Here is a 22430-nt window from a genome sequence, read left to right on the forward strand (position 1 = left end):
CCCATTCTCTTTTACAAATATTTCTGAATCTATTTACAATTTCTTAAATGCCTTTTTTTTCTAGATGTTATATGGAAATCTATGAAATGAATAAGTTTTTAATCAATAACTATAAAAAAAAAATAAGTTTCATTAAATTATATTCAGTCTTAAACAAAGAAACGTAAATTGATCACCTTTGTATAAATCATTGAGCATGTTATTACAAAAATAGAAATTTAAAGAGAAAAAGCATTTATAAAGTTGAAATTAATATCAAAGGAAAAAGTTCCAGACAACTGCAAAAACTTTTTGGAAGAGGCTGATATCATCTTAAAACAACTATGGTACATAATGTACATACATATACACATATACTGAAAAGGGAAGGCCTGCAGATGACTTTTTTTATGAAAAAAAGGAGAAAATATGTGTCTATTTAACTTCATGTAAGGAAAACTATATTTGACTAGTCAGAAATATTAGAAGGGAAATAATTAAAAAAAAGAAGAAATTACCTGTTACTACTGTTTTGCTGCGTACCTTATGTTTTAACTTCTTTTTCAATAACATACGGAGTATTTATACATGGATTTATTGGAGGTCTTCCTAAATTATGATATGTCGGATTTGAGAAACTAAGACGTGCTGAATCAAAATTAACTGAAATGAAAAAGAAAAATACATACATAATTTAATTTATAATGGAAAGGATTTGTGTAGTAAAAAATATATCAGAGTTACAATTATCGTAGAACAGTACTACCCATTACAGTATATATATATATATATATATATATATATATCAATGCTTTATAAATCACTAACCCCGTGTTAAATTTTGATGATTATTTTTTTTTTAAAGAAATACATTATGCCATAAATACATAAGATCTGTAAATTCTTATTTCAAAGTTCATGAGTTTAATTTCCGGTCTAGTATTCAGTTGGTATTCTTTTATAAATGATTATTCATTACATCACCTATAACAGATGAAACTTAAAGAAAAATCATCTATTATTAAAAACAAAGATTAAAAATCAAGATTTATTTTACCTGGACTAGAAGTGGGAGATGGTGAATTTGGTACAGAACTGATATTTGATGATGACCCTTTACATGCTAGCGAATCTGAAATACATATATTAAAAAAAATGTCTTATTTACAATAAGAGATAAAAAATGATTATTGCATATAGTGATTTAAAAGTGTCTTAATACACAAATATTAATAATAATTCAAAATGTATACATCTCATCAGGAATGGGTAAAATAATTGTACCCATAATTATTGTACTCTTATAAGATAAAATGTGGATGTGATAAAAGTCCAAATTAATTATTTAAAATATAAATACGTGAAATAATATTAAAGTAAATAATAAAAATATTAAGTATAAAAAAACATACAAACATCATTTTACAAAACAGAAATTTGTCTTAGATTTTATTTTCAAAATTAGTGATCTTTTTTTTTTACATAAAAAGAATTATTTAGGAGCAAGCATGACTTTATCTGTGTGGAACTCTAAGGACAATTCAATCTTCAACTGTATGAAAAAAATGAAATCAAAACACATTCTGTCAAGTTTAAACTTTCATTCAATCATTTTTCTTTTACATACTTTCATTTTTACGTCAATACAAGATAATTTTTATTAACTCCACATCTTCAACTCTATGCAAAAAATGAAATCAAAACACATTCTGTCTAGCTTACACTTTCATGTGATCATTTTCCCACTACATGAAGTTTCTTTTATATTCAACAAAAAACATTTTTTTTCTACATACAACTCTATGCCTAAACATATTTATGATCAGCTAATGTTTTTTGTAAACCATTTATATACTAGTTCTCAAAAAAAGAGAGGTGATGAACAAAATGTATCACAGCTAATTTTTAGATAGAGTTCTTAACAGTGTTTTGTATCTTTCTGAATTCATCCTCTAGAATTTGTTGGAGGCTAAAACAATATGTCTTGTATTAAAATGGAATCCCTGTAGAAAAAGTGGAATCTACACACATCATTACTCGATTTATTTTCAATCGAAAATACACTGGAATTTGACCATACCTGACCGGTTTCCATACTTTCCTTTTGTTTAAAAACTGAGACATTTATATTTAACATAATACATAAATGATGTGTCTTTCTGTTTAAAGTTTATTTAATTATTGTCCTATTAATTTTCGTAATTAGTGTCTTTACTAATTTAAGCATATCATATACATATACATATGCACTCACTCCAACTATTAATTTTTATTACAACAATTTAAATATTTTTGACTTTTTTCAGCAACATCTCTTAATTTGAAGAAATAATTATAACTGAAGAAAATAAAAATTACAAAAAATAACAGTTTTTAAACTGATAATAAATTTAAACAAACCCTTACGTTAACAAGAAGAAAAAAAGCTAAAAAGATGATAAAATTAAAAAAAAAAACATACTCAACATTGGTCGTAATTCAGTCTCTTCTTGGGCATCTGTTTTTTTGTGTTGATTCATACATGCATATCCAGGTGTAACTGAATACTGTGTTTTATCATTTTCTCTATTTAGATTTACATAAGTAGCTGGTGAACTTAACATACTAAGATAATCTTGTTCACTTAAAAATTCAGCATTTTCTTTCAAAAATGGATTGTTTAAGTCAACATAATGCTGAAAAAAAATTGAGTAAATATTTAGTAAGATATATACATAGGTATAGGATATATATATATATATATATATATATATATATATATATATATTTAAGTAAGTAATATTTGAGTAAAAATGTAATTAAAGATTGATAATGTTATGATAATAGATTAATATAATTAAAAATATTTGAATAGTTTAATATAAAAAAGCCCCTAAAAAGTCATTTTTTTTATTCTGAGAAAAATGTAATAGTAAAGCAAGAAATACATAAGAAAAAAAAAATTTTTTTTTGTTTTACGTTATTTGTTTATTTTTACGTTTTTTGTTATACGAGCTGCTGCTACCCAAAAGTTCAGGGAATTTTACCATAAAAATAAAATAGCTTACCATAACTTAAAATTTCCACTGTCTCCTTCAAAGTAATCCCCTTGGGCATTGATACAGTGATTCCAGAGTTTTTCCCATGATTCCATGCATCCCTGGAAGTCTGCAGGTATAACTGTTCTAAGCACGTTCTGTGTTTCTTCCTGAATCTCCTCAATTGTGTTAAAACAATGGCCTTTCAATTGAAATTTTATTTTCGGAAAGATGAAAAAAGTTGCACGGGGCAAGGTCAGGCGAATAGGGTGTATGGGGAATCACTACCGTCTTTTTGGAAGCCAAGAAATTCCGAACGGCTACTGATGTGTGCGCAGGTGCGTTGTCATGGTGCAGAACCCAGCTGTTGTTACCCGACAGAACTGAACGTTTGCGCCTAATGCTTTCACGTAACTGCTTCAAAACTTCACAATAGATCATCCCATTGACAGTTTGATCAAGAGGAACAAATTCCTTATGGATAATGCTTTGATGTCAAAAAAACAATCTTCATGGACTTCACGATGCTGCAAACTTGGCGTGCTTTTTTTGGCCGCAGAGAACTTGACAACTTCCACTGCGACGACTGCTACTTAGTTTCAGAGTCATACACGTACACCCATGTTCCATCATCGGTTATGATGTTGGTGATGAAGTTAGGGTCATCTCTTGCTGAATTTTTCAATTCACTACAGACAGCTATGCGATTTTGTTTCTGGTTGCTGTTCAACAGTCTCAGTACGAATTTTGCAGCAATGCGTCTCATGTTCAAATTGTCCTACAAGATGGACGGACCCTTATGACATAAAAAGTGTTCAAATTTTATTTTGTTAGAGCACTTTGTGTTGCTTTGTAATAATCTAAAAGTGCTATGCATTGAAGGAATCATACGACATTGATTCTATCCTTTCAGTTACACTGGTCAGCTGGCCTACATGGCGCGAGTGAGAGTGTCCCCGCCTTTCATCTGGAGGTCCTGGGTTTGAATCCCGGTCAGGTATGGTATTTTCATACGCTACAAAAATTGTCATTGATCTCATCCTCTGAAGCAATACCTAACAGTGGTCCCAGAGGTAAAAATTACACTGGTTGACATGAACTTTGTCTCACGAGTAACCAGTAAGTGTCCTTAATGCAGTTTTTTATCCTGTTTTCAAATATGTATTCAGAATTTCTCCATCGCCCACAGTTTTTTTGTTATTTTAATCTGATTAAATATTTTAAAATGTTTTTCGCCCACTTGTTCATTGTCAAGTAAAAGCTCCTAGAGCACTGTGAATATAATGGAACCAAATGAGCTAAATCAAAGGGTAGTGTTGCTACTGTTGTGCAGGTTCAGATATGTAGAAACGTGATCTAATGTAGCACATATTCATCAGAACGATGCCAATTGTGAGATAGTAGTAAACCAGTAAACACATCATTGTGAGTGCTTTGTACGTCTGAATTAATGTGCATTACATATTTACAACTTTATTTCTTTTAATTAGTCGTTAGTTACAAAAATGCCTAGAGTTTGTTTAAATCATCTTAACAACTTTTATGTATGTGGTGAAATGACGCTCAAGTCCCAAAGATGAAACCTTACTCCATTAGTTACCTTACTTTATATTGTTAATACAATACAGATCCTTTGTTCTGTCATTTTCAAACAAAATTAACCACCACTAATAATAACGTTCTATTTACTAGACTGCAAAATTTGAACTACATATAATATGGCTGAAAATATTGATATCAAATACAATACCATTACAAATACAATTCATCATTTTTCTATACATGATAGCAATTCTGCCTAGTATGTAATTGTATTTGTAGGTAGAGTAGGCAGAGTTGCTTTCATGTGTGGAAAAATGATGAATTCTGTCAAAAAGATAATGCACACTGAATTAAAAAATTCTTGTTGTTCTTTGATCACATCTTTGTGTAGCTTTGAAAATTTTCAAATTTTACTTTAAAAAAGTTTTATAATAAATAAACTTTATTATTTTTTTCCATACAATTTTAAGATGAATGATGATAAAACACAAGAGAAGAAAGTAAACTTAAAATGGGAAACTAGCCTGTAAAAGCAATCAAATACACTAATTTTAAACTGTTTTTTAGATAAGTTCCATTTGAAGTTATAATAGATTCATAATTTAAGAGATATTAAATAAATAAATAAAAATAAATTACCTTACGAACACTATCTTCAAGCACACCACCTAATTTTTCAGCAAGATCTGTAAAAGATGGCCTCTTAGAAGGTATTTCTTGCCAACAATCTAACATTACATCATATCTATAAAAAAAGAAGCAAACAGATAAAGACATAAATAAAAAATTATTATAATACTTGACTTCTTAAAATTTTACATTATTGTAATGCAAAGATTTCCTTTATTATGAAGGAAGTATCGGTCATCGGTCATGAACATGTTAAATACATCTGAAGCCGCTAAGCAAAACATAATCCTGCTTTAACTTGACCTTTTGGGATTTAATCAGTCTTATACTTGACAGTTATAATCAGATGTGATTTCCACTTTTTATGAAATTTTTCAGTAATCAAATTCCTTGAAATAATCAGAAAAAAGATGTATAATAATTTCTTATAAAATTTTTATCTCATTTCTGTAGGTATGTCTGATATTTTTCTCTTTTATAGACTGTTAATTATTTAACTATTAAAATAGATTAAAAATAAATACATAACAAAATAATTAATAAACAAGTAAAATACAAACATTATAATTGAACGAAGGAAATAATACTTTTATGTGATTCAAGTTTATAATTAAAAAGTGTACAAATTTATACTATGGTATCAAAAACAGTTTCATTATCTAATAACAGATTGTAACAGCAGTCATTTTACATAGGGTGTCCCACAAAAAAATGGAGAAACTTTCAGGACATATTCTACTGGTGGAAAAAAGGTCATTTAGAACGTAGGTCTGGAAACGTCTTGTTTACCACTTACACCTAGCAAAAGATTTCTTCCAGATTCTTGGCCTGGTGGACTCAGGAACGAATCCACAATGCAGACAGTTGGATGACATTCATCATGTATTGTATGAATGCTCTAAGTACAAGTTGATGTGCACAGAGACTATTTGTCAGCTTGATATTATCGAGTCGGCGTTTGGCTCCATGATAATTGGTGAAACCAGGACAAATGGGTCATAGTGGAAAACTCCATAGATTACTTGACAAAAAAAGGATTGCTGAGAGGGTCTAGGATTCTGCTTTGATTTTCCCTCTTTCTGTTTCTGATTTTTTTGTTGTATTAAATTTTGTATCCATGGTTTCTTTTAATGTTTGTTGTTGTTCTCGTATTCTTTGCTATTGTGTGTTGAACTCAAATCTTTACCTTTCGAGTAGCTAGTAGATTTCAGTTATTATTTTTGTTATTCAGTTTTGTTTAAGACTTAGTTTAGATGTGTTGTTTTTTCTTTTTGAGAGTTCTTAATGATAGTAGTACACTGATGGGAATGTCACACCTGCGGTATTCACAGCATCGGTGGCATCCTTTTGCCAAGTTTTGGAAAATGATTTCCAGTAAAGCCATTAAGGGCTAGGTACAGAGGGAGTGGCGTGGGACTGAAACTGCCACATGGGGTCTTCCCCTATGGGGTCAGGATGTGCGACATGACATTTTCCTTGTACTAGTGCCTGGACTGTGCTGAATATTCTAAATCACATGATATTCATCATTAACATGATGATTTACTTGGTATTCAATAGAAAACAAACACAATGACATGTTAGTAAATACTGATACACCGAAGAAATAGTTTTTGTATTTGAAATCTGCCTTCCAGGAAATCTCTCCTGATATTCACATCAAGCAGCTTAAGAATTCCCATTATAAAATCCATAAACAAAAATTATATCGACATATTCTTCAATAGAAAACTGAAACGGCAGTTTTACATTATGATATGTTAATACTACACTTCCTTTATCTGTATAATTATTTACGACAACGGATTCAAACAAATTGTTTTTAACAAAAAAAATTTCTTTAATTTTTTTAACAAAAACAAAAAATGAGAACAATTTTTATTGTTGACCAGCTTTTATTATTGCCAACCTATACAATAAAATTTTTTTAAAGATTTCTGAAATAACAAGCATTTCAATTTAATGTTTTTTACGTAATTATTTCATTTTACCTGTGTAAATTATTGAATATACATAGCTAAAATACTGTTTCATAAATTATGTATTTCTTTTAAAATTATTTTCCGTAATTAGTATTTTTGTTTTTGGAAAGAATGTTTTTATTTGGTTCAGAATATGAAAGAATATTCGATTTTCTGTCTATTTTTAGTCTCTGCTTCACTAAAAAAAAAAAATCAATTTTTAATAGATTTTATTTACTTTTAATTGCTTGTATTTACATTAATTTTCTCAAAATTAAATTCTTTACAAGTTTTGTTACTAAATATTGCTCATTTATTAGCCATTTAACACAGCTATTGTATTATAAACCTAAAAAAAACTTGTTTTTTGACACTAAATTTTGTTTTACGTCAGATATCTTAAAAAGTACTGGAGTTAAAGCTCTGGGATGTGTTTTATCTTATTTCCCAGTTCAAATTACATAAGAAATCAGCAAATTTACGTCTTAATTTGGGTTCAAAAAATTACAGTGGAGCTCTTTTTATTAGAAGAGCTGAAATCTTTCGCTACCTGTAACTCAGTGTCCTGAAAGTTCTCCATTTCTTCATAGGACACCTGTATATTAATATTTGAGTTTGTAAGTATTTATATAGCTACATAACTTTAATATTTAATGTCTTGTTAAAATCGTCATCTTTGCAAAAGTATTAAACAATGACAATAAACAAAATCAGAAGAAGAAAGAAAATAGTTTTAATAAATAAAAACATAAGTAAATATAATGATTTAAAAAACAACTTACACATCTTTTGTAGCATACTCAGGCTTTTCCATTCTAAACCCTTCTTCAAGTCTCTGATACAATCTTTCTGCATCAATACCTAAAGAACATAAATGTTAAGTAAAAATTATAAATCACAATACTAAATTGTTTTAAAGATGTCATAATAGAATTATCCACAATACTTATATATTTATTTGCATTAAACTTACTTTAAAATAACTCCTCACTCTGGCAATCTCCATTGCAGAATGGTAGTACCTCTACTTTTTATTCAAAGATTGCGGGTACCAGTTTCAATCAAGCATGGGATTTTTCATGCATTACAAAATTCATTGTTTCTTCCAATCACTTTTCCAGCTACTGCTGGGTCTGTATGTGTGAGTACAGGCAAATGCAATTACTGCTTCCGGCTTGCCAGGCCTGACATATAAGTGCAGTACAGTCAACATTTAGTCTGGAACAGACTCAGGTTGACCACTCCTGAGACTTGTGGTTAACTGAAACCCAAACATCAAAAAACACCAGTATCCACAGTTTCAAATCCATATAAAAGCATCTGCCTTCGCAAGAATTTGAACCAAAATACAGTAATTTTGATCAATTTGAACTGGATTGTTCACAAAGAATTTGTTCCTTCTGGAGAGAAGGGGATCAGCAATTCTTTATTAACATGTCAAGAAGAATGCGTGATGAAAACACCTGGAGTTGTGGGAGAGTGGTGGTTGATCTCTGTAAGAACAAGATGAAAAGTTTTACCTTCCTTATTCACTTGATCTTACTTCATGTGATTGTTTGTTGTTCTCGCATATGAAAAAAGAACTTAATGAAAAGCATTTTTGCACAGTAGAGGAATTCCAAGATAAATTGTTGCAGTGTTTCGATCGATGTTTCTCTTCAAGAATTCCAATGAATTATTGTCACATAATTTAAGATTTGTGTTGTTTTTTGTTGTTATTTTAAACTTGTATTAAATTTCATTTCATTAATAGCATTTTGAAGGTTGGATATAAGAGATTGCCTTTACCTTAACTTTACATTTGAGTTTATAGAAATTAATAAATTTCATTACATTAGGATGTAAATGAATAAATAAATTGAACATGAAATCTCTTTAAGAAAAAAATGTATAATTTGAGGAATGTAAGAAATGATTAATAAACAAAATAAATATTTTCCATTCAAAAGATTCCGTTTTCAAAAAATTAAGTAATGGATGTGTAGATGAGAGATAGTGGCTCTGTCTTTTATACCGAAGTTTGGATTTGAATCTTGATCAGATTTAGCAACTCTTCATGTGCTATAAAACTCATCTTCCATAAAAAAATCTAAATTAATAAAATAGTTATTAATATTTTAGAGGTATTAAGATTATGTATTTGATGTTATCTTGATTCTGTATATAATATTATCATAATACCATTATTAATTTGTGATTATAGAAATAAAAATATCACTTTACATTTTTAATTATAAAAATACAATAACAATAATTTTTATGTTACATTTATTACCTGGATATGGTGTTCTGGCTAATGAAAATAATTCCCACAAAACAATACCGTATGCCCAAACATCTGATTGTATTGAAAAGTTTCTGTCACGAATTGCTTCAAGAGCCATCCATTTAACTGGTAATAATCTCTATAAATAATGGTATATGCTTTAGAATATTAAAGGACTAAAATATAATTAAAAACTATACTAAGATTACAAAATAAATAATTATAATAAATAAAAAAATAAAAATAACCTGGGAAACTTAGAAAAAAAATTCCAATTTCTTAATCCAAAATTTCTTTCAAATTCAATGTATTTTTTAAAAACAGTTACGAAACTGAAGTACATACAGAAATACATCTATCCATAAACAGTTTTGAAGATTTCAAATAACATTTCATAATAAAAAATACCTCCAAATCACCTTATATCTCCAGAACTTATATATGGGGCACTGATGCTATTAAATTTTCAACTTAAAAGATCAAGGGGGTGAGGCTGTAAAGCAAGGTCACCCTTAGTATCTTGAGATTTCACATAATTAAGGTCATATTTTACTTATGCACAAATGTGCATAAGTAAAATAACAATTAAAAAAATAACAATTAAAACGATTAAAAAATAACAATATTTGCAAAAAAAGTTTGCAAAATCACATCCCTACTCCAAAAAAATGCTCTTAAACCTTTGTTTTGACCACTATGATGTTGTTTTTTCATTGTGGTTTCTTCTATTGTCATCTAATTGTACATATAAATTAATCTTTACTAAATTTGGAGCTCCTAACCCCACCAAGTGACTGGACCTGACCAAAAATCATGCTTTTTTTAACATTTTTCTTTTTTCTTTTTTACTGCAATCAAGACTACTTTAAAAAAAGGTTTTTTATAAAATTGAACTTGGACTTCACTTTGGGGTTTGTGCAAAAACTAACATGGTCGTGTTAGATATCAATTTATACATTTTCAAGGGTCCTGAAAACGATTTTAATATTTAAACTTGTTGAAATAGAAGTTTTTTTTTTTTTAGTAAAGCCAGATTTGAAATTTGCGGTTTAACCTCAAGCCTGTATTATTATCTTGTAATTATATCACCTTTTTTTTCAATATGTGGAGTAGAGTTAATAAATATATTTAATATGTTTTATTTAATAAAATATATTAATTTTATTTTATTTATAAATAGTTTTGTGATGGAAAGGTTCTGCAACTGTGTTATAAGATTTTTTTAAAACTATTTATTAACAGATATATATTTGCATAATATTTAATATACCATTATCAATTGTTTAAGAATTACCTTGGTTTCTGCTGTAATTTTTAGTTAAAACAAAAGACAAATGTCAAATAATAATATCTGCCCTCTTTTTAGAGGATATAAATACAGACATAAAAACACAGTAAAATTTCAAAATATATATTAATTGAAAAAACTATTGCTTGGACATTTTGACTAACAAAGGACACGTACAGCAATAAATTAACACCATTACCTATTGATACCAGTCATTTTACTAAAAATACATGTCACAAAAAAAACTTGTTTTGAAAAATTATAAGGACCTTTTAACTTTTAAGGATCTTTTATAGAATGTTGAAATTTTGAAGCTTTGTTAAGTGTTAAAAAAGCCAATACATGAAAGTACATTTACCATTTTCCTATGAAGTTTTGTTTTAATAAATTGTAATCAAATGCAGTCTTAATCATAATATAAATATATAATATTTTATATAATATAAAATTAATTTTTTAATATATAACTCTTCAAAGATAAGCTTTTTCTTGTTTGGTAAATATTACTGAACCTTTTGAGAAATGTTATACAGGTATCATCAGTTGGATCTTATCTAAAAAAAAAAATAAATAAATAAAATATTTAGATGTGAACTATGTCCTTTTCTAGATGACTGGTTCAATGAATCACTTACTCGTGGATGTGTGAAATAAATATTTATTGTAACATAAGATGCTTTTTTTTTTCCTGTTTAACCTCCGGTAACTACCGTTTAGATAATTCTTCAGAGGATGAATGAGGATGATGATATGTATGAGTGTAAATGAAGTGTAGTCTTGTACATTCTCAGTTCAACCATTCCTGAGATGTGTGGTTAATTGAAACCCAACCACCAAAGAACACCGGCGTCCACGATCTAGTATTCAAATCCGTGTAAAACTAACTGGCTTTACTAGGACTTGAACGCTGGAACTCTCGACTTCCAAATAAGCTGATTTGGGAAGACGCGTTCACCACTAGACCAACCCGGTGGGTTAAACATAAGATGCTTAAGTTAATCTAAAATTACTTAAATCTACTGATTACATTAAGAGCAATTGTTTATATGTAAAATATCAACTAACTTACAAAAATGTTCTGAAATGCAAAGTTTATGTTTTGTAGTATTAAAATATAAAATGAAAATGACTTATCGTAGAAAATATTACATAACACTCTCAGCCTACTCGCTTGGAGGACAAAATATAACTGATCAAACCATGAAGGTGGTCTGATACTAGTTTTACCACCAAAGCACATTAGCACATGGTAAGCTACTAAAGTGTACAGCACCTACAGTTATATAATAAAGTAGCTTATAAAGTTATTGTATAAAGAAACCAATCACTCACTTTGCCTTTCTTGAAGTAATTATCATCTTTGTACATGTACATATTTTTAGAGAGACCAAAATCACATATTTTAACGATATTATTTTCAGCAAGAAGTACATTTCTGGCTGCAAGATCTCCATGGAGTACCTAAACAAAAAATAAAATGAATTTGAATAAATTTCTTTTATCATATCAGGATACATTTAAGTTTACATCATTATTCAACTCAAAAATAAAATGAAAGTAAATCCATCCTAGGAAATACAATGTAACACATAACAAACTCTCTTCCTACTCGCAGGGAGGGCAAAGTACAACCAGTTCATACCATCAAGGTGGTCCAATTATTATATAATTTATGAAGTTATATAGTATGATTTATAACCAAATGTTGGCGCAAATTGTTCACTAATCTGAATAAATTCAGGAACAACCAAAATTACTGAATTTTTTTAAAAATAATTCATCATCTTCTCTTATTTTATATTTTAATTAATGAAGTAAAAATAAAAATGATTACCTTACGGCTAGCCAAATATTCCATTCCTCTTGCGATTTGGAAACTCCAACATAAGAGGTCTTGGGTAGATATTTTCTGTGTATTATTTCTACTGTGTTTTCGTTCTTGAGAATGACTTCTACAGTTAAGATAACTAAAAACAAAAGATTCTTCACCTAAAAATAAAAGAGCATTGCAGTTCCATATAAATACATATTTCTAATAATTCTTGACAGGGTGAGTGGTTTAAATATATCTTCAACCAAAGTAAATGTAAAATTAGATATAACACTTTTTTGGAAGAATAATGTTATATACCAACATTAGGATTTGGGTGTATACAGATTCACAACATAGTAGTAACATTATATTTAGAAGATCTCATGTTGTTTATTTTTTGTAGTTCTTCTAAGATATTTTAATGCTTTACAGTTTATGAACTGTATGCTGTATAACTAATGCTGATATGTCAGCATTCACAGCAGTTCCACGAACACTAAATTTTACAAGTAAGACACCTTTATTTGACAAAACAGAATGTATTTCCTTGTTTGTCAGATAACATCTCTGGCATAAAATTTTTTATACACCAGTTTTTTAGTCAGAACTTTATAAATCAAAGATAGTGAAACATCAGAAAACGTCAAAGATAATTATGATACATGAAGAGCTAGCTTTCTCAAATTTTTGTCTACTTTTTCAATTAAATCATCTATTGCCAACAATGGCTGACCATTATGTTCTTCATTATGAATGTTTGCCCTTCTCGAAATGAACAACACCACTGTATTACTTTAGCATTAATCATAATATTCAGCCTGTCAATGCCACAAATTTGCCTGTGAATTGTTTTTTATCGTCAAAAATCTGATTATTCTTCACATTTGGTGAAATCACAAATTGTATCAATCATTATTAATCCATGAATATAAACATCAAACAACAAAATGACTAAAATATTATTGCTAACAACGTATTGTTGATTGAAATAACTGAGCTATACAACTATCATCTGTTTATATCGCATAAACTGGACAAATTCAAAATGGACTTTCTTTTAAAAAGCATGCCTTGAATTTTAGTAAAATATTTTAAGCAATGAAAAAAAAATAGAAGTTTAAAAGAATCCATCCTGACCCCCCCTGTGGGGAAAGACACCAGACTTGTGACGATCTTGTTTTCCTCACCACATCCTCGGTTCTTAGCCCTGATGGGCTTTGCTGGAGGTCATCTTTTTTTAAACTTGATAACACAACACAGTCTAATTCTTTTTAAATTTCAAATGTTGATGTCTTCTTCCATTTTGTAGGGGGGGGGGGTGTCTTAATAATAAATAATATGATTTAGTACTGATCGATCTATAATTAGACCAAAATAATACAGTTAACAACAATAAAAAAAAAATATATATATATAGATAATACTACTTGATCTATATAATAACATACCAACAGGTGTAGAAATAGATGTCACTTCAGTTCCATTACTGTTTATTTGTTGATTATCTTCAGACAGGCTACCCAAACGAGATGTAATTCCATTTGCTTGTGATGTTCCAGTAATGCCATTAGATAGTGGTTTAACATATTCTGATCTTAAAATAAAACAAAAAAAAAACATTGCAATATTAAATCAGTTCAGACTTTCTTGAGTTAAAATGACCAAGGAAAAAATATTAAATTTTAATATTTTAATTAAACATTAACAAAATATCTAAATTTTCATAAATCCTTTGGTTTTATTTAAAACTATTTATATGCATGCCTATAATAACAAAAATCCAAATAATCTAATTCTTGTAATCAAATTTTCATTATATCTATAAATAAAAAAAAAGATTTAATCTGAACAAAAATTATAAATTCCTAAAATAATATCTAGTAAACCTTTTTCCGTAACTATATGAAAGAGCATGAAAACTGAAACAACATTCAAATATCAATCTTTACTTATGTAAAAATTTATTAATATTACTATCATAAAACTAATTCACACCTGGATTATCAGTAGTGCTTTTCAGTTATACTCTACACCTAGTAATTAATTTTTTAACTAATTCATTTTATATTTTCATCTTTCCTCGGAATGTATTGTTCCATTTTAAAACATAAATAAAAAATAAACAATAAAATAAAACTCGAAAAAATTCTGCAGTATTTGAAAAAAAATAATACAGAGTAATTCGGAATGATAAACTTAATTTTGTAACTCTTCATTCCTGATGTGTTCTAGCATTCGACAATGGTAGAACATGATGTATCCTACCATCATTAAGGTAAAGATTCATTCAGATAGCATCGAACATCTAGCTGCCAATGGAGTGTTGCTTCATACTGTTGAAAAATTAAGTCTTTTAAATCTTCATTTAGTCAAGGGAAAAGCCAATTTTCCAGCATGTACATGATACATTATTCCAGTAACTGTGTGTTCCCAAAGAGAATGGTATATAAACCTTTGTTTCCAATAGGGAGCAAAACACATTAACCTTTGAGTCTCTCTCATGTTGCAGTGTATAATAGGGATTTTGTAGACCCCATATGCAAACATTGTGTCTATTCACTTTTCCATGAGATGGAACATCTCTTCATCACTAAAAATTAAATGCAGAAAAAAATTTCATCCTCCATGTTTTCAAGCATTTGATCACAAAATTCATCATGCTTTGGTTTGTCACCTTCGTGAAAAGCCTGTAGAAGTTGTAGGAAGTATGGCTTGAAAAGTAAACGACGCCTCAAAACACGGCTGACTGAGATACTCGAAGTTCTATGTTCACTTTATAGTTGACTTTCTTGGGCTTCATACAAAACTTTCTTCAATTCGTCTCACATTCTCCTGCCATATGCGGTCAGTCCGTACTCTTGCCTTTACACCTGTTTGTTCAAAATGGTGAAACATATGCTCTTCCTTGTTGGAGGGTCAATGTTAAATCAAAGATTAAACATATGCTGCACTGCAGTTACCGACTGAGATTTGCCGTACTCAACCACAGAAAACCTTATGTTGTACTGTAGCCATCTTACTAACAACTGATACGTAATAGCAGCACAAGCACTCTAGCGGTAGTTTAAGCAACTACATGTGCTCTAGCAATGTTATTCAGAACTTTTGAACCTACTCTCCCAACTATTACATCGATCAGTAAGGTACAATGTATAGTTCAGGAAATATTATAATATAGTTCAGGAGTTACTAAATTGAGTACATCTTTTAGTATTGCCCTGTATTTTAAATATTAAGTACACACTTAGATTAGTTTTAAGTTCTTAAGATCCTCACAAAATAATTTTTTTTTTTGTTTTTAGATTTTATGTTTTATAATATTATTAAATTTACGTGGAAAAAATTGGATATATACAGAGGATTTCAAGAGATATTGAAAACTTAAGGGACCGATTCAGGAGATAAAAAAAAATTCATGCGGAAAAATGGCTTATCTTACTTCATTTTCTCTCTACGCATTTTGACTTTTTTCAATAAAAATATATCTTAAGAAAAAACTGAGATATTTATTGACATTTGTCATTAGGTAATCTCTATTGCTGCAGTGCAACAGTTATTTATTTTGAAATCATGTCACGTCAAGAAATTGATACATTCCATAGCCAAGAAAATCTACTACTGATTAAAGTGCATGTTATATTATCAGGGATTTTTTAAAAAGTAGGATCTACAACACTAAACCCTGAAGTAATGATGAATTTAAAAGGCATTCTAATGAAGAGATCAAAAATAAATTGATATCTTAGAAAAAATGTGAGAGACACTTGGTGAGAGACTTAAAGAAAATGTCTGTTCTTGAATGAAATAATTTTTAATGAGTGATGTTTATAAAGTAGTTTGTAAATCGCATATTTTGTTATTAAATTTGATATAAATAAATTTAATTAAATAAGGTTTGAGGTTTTCATTCATTTGTTTAAATTTTTCCTTTTTTTGGCCCTTTCTGTATGTAGAAATAATAATGAAGGCAATATATGCAGTTAGAAACATAATAAAATCTGTGTAAGATAGGATAAGAAGTTTATTAAACAAAATTATCTATATACGCATTAAATAGAGGATCAGAAAACGGAGTAACACTTCTTTTGTAAAAGAGATATTTAAATAAATTTCTAATTAAATTAAGTAAAACAACTTTTACTTTTATTAATAACTTTTAAGTTATAACTAACTACTGAAATATAGTTCATATTAACTTAATTTATTAGGTTAATTTGTTATCTCAAACCATAGCTGGAAATCGAACCTGTGACCTTTTACACACCAGGCAAGCAAGAGGATACCACCACCTATGCCATATAAGCTGTCAATAAAATAATTTGTATGTTCTCCAAATTACATTACAAGTGGGACTGAGCAAAAAGTAAAATTCTTAAATTTTAAAAAAAGAAGAGACAGACTTACTTTGGAGATGATTTAATTATAGCTGAATCTATCCGACCAGTAATTGGATTAACTTGATTAATAAAAGTTTCTCTATGTTTTTGTAAAAATTTATGAAGATTACCATACGGGCAATATTCAACAATAACCAATAATTCATCTGAAAATGCACAGAAAACGAAAAACAATAAGTAAATGAATTCATATAACTTCTTTTTACAATCTTTTTTAAAAATAACTGCTTATAAAGGGAATAAGGATTTTTTATTTAAAAAAAATTTGTATCACCAAACTGTTATGAACGTGAAGTATCAATTCATCATAGAGATGTTCTTGTAATAATAAATCTTAAGTGGCCAGTTCCTTTACTAATTAGAAACAGTTATCACTAGATAATAACTTATATATTGATCGGGTAAAAATCTACACTACAAAGTGCAAACATCTAGCCTACATTCTAATAATATGTATTAGTCAGTCATATTTAAAGTTAAAGAACAATGAACAGCAATAACAAATAATTAATTAACCAATTAAATAAGTAGTCTTCAGTGATCAGCTATCACAATTGCAGTTCTTTAATGCTACAAGAATAATATTAAGAAGAATAAGTATTTTTTTTATACTTACTGGTCTAATTTTAACCCACAACTGATATAGTGTTTTTGTCACTTAGGGTATGGCTGGGTCAAAAGTGGCCCAAATTAAAAAAAAAATGAAAAAATACAGACAAATGAAAAAAAAAATTATTATAAATTGAACATATATAATGGCATAACTAAACACTAGAAATAATACAAAAAGTTAATTGAAACATTGAAAATATTTTATAAAAGAAAAATTAAAATTGTGAAAAAATTATCTAAAAAATGTATAAACTTTTTTTTATTGTTCAATTACGTATATTAAATATAACTGATTATTCCTGTTGCATACTGCTGTATACATCTGTAGTTGTTATAAAACTTGTAAAATATACTAAAAATGTTAAACAGAATAAAAATTGGCAGGTGTAAGTTCTCGGATCATTTTTGATGATTTTTTCCTTATTAATTTTTTCCTACCTAATCATCATCAGTGCTGTTGGCACAGATCACTGTTGCAATGCTATGAGCCTTGCAGACTGCTTTCTTGCATTTTCTACATTTTGTAGAGAACTTGTTGCTATGACTACATTTGTGACGCCAAAGTCGTTTTGGAACCCGTTGAGGCTATACTTCTTCCTGAGGTTGTGTCTTCGCATATGTTCATATCAGTACACACACTGTTTGTGTGACTCTTTAGTGTGATCTGTGCGTTAACTGTTTTGGATCAGGTTCATACCGAGATCATTCAAGAAAAGTTGATCAATAGATTTTTCTTCATCTGAATTTCTTATAATGTATGCATTTACACCCACAATGTTTATGATTCAATACAACATTATTACAGATTTTGATTCTTCTAACGACAGAATACACATTTCTGATCTAATGAATTTAGTAATATTACAAAATTCAACTATTTCAGGTTTATTTTCAGTGTTTTTGTTGATTGACTTATCATGGTACATTATCACAATGACAATGAAAGACAATATATTTACATTCTTCCCTTTCTTTGAAATTTATTAATCATTTGCTTTGTCTCCAGTGAAACCAAAATTTGAAGAATGAATCGGTTGCTTATTTGCTTTGAAGGCTGGTGGTATTTCCCTTTTGTTGCTACAAATTTTTCCTAAATAAGTTAGATCTTTCAAAGTCAATTCTTCGTTAAGCTGTAGTGATGTGAACCAATTGTCTGATGTTATAATGTGATTAAACTGAAAAACGGGTTCTGCAAGATGAAGAACAGATGCTCTAGGAATCAGCAGTTATTTTGGATTTAGAATGGAGTCTCTTCCTGTGTACACATAGGCATTTTGTAGATAACATGTTCTAGAATCACACAGGTACATAACTTTCAACCCATATTTTGCAGGCTTACTTTTCATGTAAACTTACTTACACCTCCCTCAGAATGGTAACAGCATATTATCAGCTGTGAGGTAATCTCACCAGAAATAGTTTTCTTTATTATTCAGTATCAATCTACTAAAAAAATCCGATATCAGTGCAAGTTGGTCATCATTTCTTAACTTTTCCTTACAAATGTCCTCATTGTCAAAACAAGGGACTTCAAGTATGAATAGAAACCGTTTGAGTGTCTCATGGTACATTGAAAAATATCCCTTCCAGTTTCATTTATTGCAAATAAAGATTCAACATCTTCATAGTTGTTTTTAAATACTCCACTCAAATACAGAAGGCCTAAAAGAGCTTCAATTTTCACTATATCAATGTGTTCAACAAACTAACAGGCCATAGAAGTTTAATCATATCTTTTCATTAGTGTGTTCAACAATTATCTTAATCACATATTTATCAATAAGAAGTCGCTAAGCTTCTAACCGCTCAACAGATTTATTATTATTTGCATTATCTGTTATACCAGGTAGTTGTGCTAACAATATTACTATCTCTAATTCTACAAGGTGCTGGTGGTTTTTTGGCACATTTAAATTTAAGTTTGCCATTGTAGTAATTTCCACTTTTTCCTTAGTGATTGTTGCATCGTCTTCAAAAAATTCTTCAATGTAACTGCAACAGCTGCAGCTAACACTTGCCCTCGACCTTGTACACCAGTAGGTCTAAGTGCTCCTCTGCACTGATCAACAGAAACAAATCCACCACTTTCAGCAAGGTGTTTCAAAATTATTGTCGTACTTAGCACCTTCTTGATATTTCATAGGATTGTAGTAAGGGTCAATGTCTGCATCATCATTGCTAATACCATCTGAGCAACTAGAGCATCTGAGCAACTCCTCTGATTTGAGTCCGAGTGATAAGATGGAGCATCGGAATAGTCTGACAAGTTTTCTTCTAGTGCTTTCAAAATTTGTTGTTCAACCATCATTTTTAGTTTGCAAATGACACTAAAAATACAAATTAGACACACATACTAAGAAAGACAAATACAAAGTAACACTAACTTACTATAATAACTACTGATAAATTATGATTACACAATTAAAACGTACAATAAATGATTACTAAACAAATAAAGTAATGAATTGCGAATACTGCTAAGTTACATAAACTGTGTGGTCGGGTCACAGCAGAACCAAACAGCGTGTAGTACTAACACTGACAAATGAAACTACTAGTTACTAGTGATATTTGGTAGAGTGGTAAGGAGTAGAATATATAAAATGACAGCGCTGCAGTGGTTGCTCTGTTGAAAAAAATGAGAACTTAAAATTTACTCAATATGAATATGGTTGCATGCGAAAAAAGTTTAACACGTTTAGCATATGACAAGCCCATCTTACAATTCCAGCAAAATTTTGGTTATCCCTTGCTGAAAGGGTTAGTCATATCAAAAATTGTTTCATACAAAAGTTTTAGGTAATGTTTAGAGGACTAACTACCACTTAAAACCGATTCAATATTGTGCCTATTAAGGTAGGTATGTTTTTTTGTCTTCAAAACCCCATTTTTTCCACCCCCCGAGCTAAAGGTTGGTTATATCAAAAAACTTTACTTAGATAAGTTTTAGACCCTTATCCAAAGAATAATAAGAACTTTAATTGAATTTGATATATTACTTAATAAGAAAGTTATAGAGATATTTTGTTTTTTCTGTTTTCTTGTTTTTTGGTTTTGGTCAACCCTTGCTGTAAATGTTGGTCATATCAAAAATTGCTTCTGACAAAGGTTTTAGGCAATGTTTAGAGGACTAATGACCTCTTTAAACCGATGCAATACTGTACCTATTAAGCCAGATATGATTTTTTTTTTGTCTTCAAAACCCCATTTTTTCCACCTCCTGAGCCAATGGTTGGCGATATCAAAAAACTTTATTGAAATAAGTTTTAGGCCCTTATCCAAAGAATTATAGGAATTTTAAATGAATTCAATATTTTACTTAATAAAAAAGTTATAGAAATATTTTTTTTTTTTTTTAAAGCCACCCCATTTCCACCTCCACAATCCAATTTTGGCCGTTAACGAATTCGACCGAAATTTTACTGTAGTTTTTTTTAGGGAACAATTTGAAAGTGATTGGCGCAAAATTATGGCAGTTATATTGTTCACAAGAAAGTGAAATATATATATATATATATATATAAATGTATATGTAAACTTTTGAGCTGATGGTGGTTTTGGGGTCTGGGGAATATAAAACACAAAAATATGTCAAACTTTTCTTGAAGTTGAATCATGGTATCCATCAGTTTTCTTATGAAGTCTACCTAAAAAGGCTTTTGGTCCTTTATGCCTTTATGGATGTTTGAATAAAATCAAACGCCATAAAAAATTATCTTAGGGTTTTAAGGATCATTAAATTTATCTATCATTTGAGCAAAATTTTAATATATGAGACCCATGAGGTTCATTCCTCCTATCTCCTTGAGTAATTATTTCCAAAATTAAATGTCATCAATGCAATTCATAGTAACCGTTTTACCAAATTTCATTTAAATTGGTCCATCAAGTCTGGAAATATCAAGCAAAATATGATCCAGCATCATAAATATATATGTGTACCTTCTGGAATTTTTCAATGAAAAATTAGGGTTTTTTGGTTAGAGGGATCAAAAAACATCAAGTCATGCAAAATTTGATTTACTCAGCATACTTTTTCTTATATAGTATATTGTGTGGTTGGTTATTCAATATAACTTTAGAGGTGGGAAAGTAAAAAAAAAAAAGATAGAATAGTTATATTTTTTAAAATTCAGTTAATTTTAAGTTAGTTAAGTATTTCAAAATTTTATTTAATAGGTGAGGTAATATAAAAGAGATTCAAATTTTTTAAACTGAAGTAGAAGTAAATTTTATCATACATATACTTACGATTGCTAAGATTGAGAGTACAAGCACCTAATAAATTAACAACATTAAGATGTTTACCAAGATGAACCATTATTTTTAATTCAGAAACGAGAGCAACTATGTGCGTCTCATCAACATTTTGTTTAACCATTTTGACAGCAACCGTAGTAACAACATTAGGTTCCAAAATACCTTCAGCTTCACCTTTCAATACAACACCAAATGCACCAGAACCTAACTGTTTACCTGGAAAAAAAGATTAAAATAGCAGCTTTTTAACAACTGAACCAATTAGGGATATAAAAAGTTACAACTATTGATTTAATCTGTTTGTAAAACCTTAATGCAGTAATTAAAAACCGTACACTACACAGTTAGAAAAATAGCGGAAGTGTTTGATGTTAGTATGAAATTGATAAAGGTTTTTTTTTTAGTTTTTTATATCTTTTCTGGTTCATCATTTTAAAAAATGAAGGAAGTAAAATTAAAATTCAGAGAGAATTTTTAAATAAGTTCATAATTCAAATTAGTCTGAGATAGGGAGATTTGTTCCTGACCAGCTTCTGAATGTAGCTCATGAAAAAATAATAAAAGGAATAAAATCTAAACAAAATGGCACTATACTTAAAGTAACTTACAGAGTTCTGTTTTTTTTATAATAATAGTAAGAGAGTAATTAGAGAAATGAATTGATG

At 29.1% G+C, this 22430-nt stretch overlaps 1 protein-coding gene across 1 annotated transcript in view; it reads right to left on the reverse strand.

Annotated features, from left to right (window-relative positions):
* Nucleotides 1–503: 503 nt before the first annotated feature.
* The window catches only part of LOC142332520 (vascular endothelial growth factor receptor 1-like), an 86014-nt gene continuing 64087 nt past the window's right edge, over nucleotides 504–22430 (reverse strand). The window contains exons 17-27 of the mRNA XM_075378967.1: nucleotides 21757–21981; nucleotides 16901–17039; nucleotides 13945–14090; nucleotides 12518–12672; nucleotides 12016–12144; nucleotides 9405–9534; nucleotides 7912–7990; nucleotides 5178–5283; nucleotides 2441–2654; nucleotides 1037–1111; nucleotides 504–642 (exon numbers count right to left, since the gene is read on the reverse strand). Coding sequence (XP_075235082.1) covers nucleotides 524–642; nucleotides 1037–1111; nucleotides 2441–2654; nucleotides 5178–5283; nucleotides 7912–7990; nucleotides 9405–9534; nucleotides 12016–12144; nucleotides 12518–12672; nucleotides 13945–14090; nucleotides 16901–17039; nucleotides 21757–21981 — 1517 coding nt within the window. The 3' untranslated portion in view covers nucleotides 504–523. The remainder of the gene's footprint in view (nucleotides 643–1036; nucleotides 1112–2440; nucleotides 2655–5177; nucleotides 5284–7911; nucleotides 7991–9404; nucleotides 9535–12015; nucleotides 12145–12517; nucleotides 12673–13944; nucleotides 14091–16900; nucleotides 17040–21756; nucleotides 21982–22430) is intronic.

The sequence above is a fragment of the Lycorma delicatula genome, chromosome 11 (assembly GCF_047948215.1).
Source record: "Lycorma delicatula isolate Av1 chromosome 11, ASM4794821v1, whole genome shotgun sequence".
Taxonomy (NCBI): domain Eukaryota; kingdom Metazoa; phylum Arthropoda; class Insecta; order Hemiptera; family Fulgoridae; genus Lycorma; species Lycorma delicatula.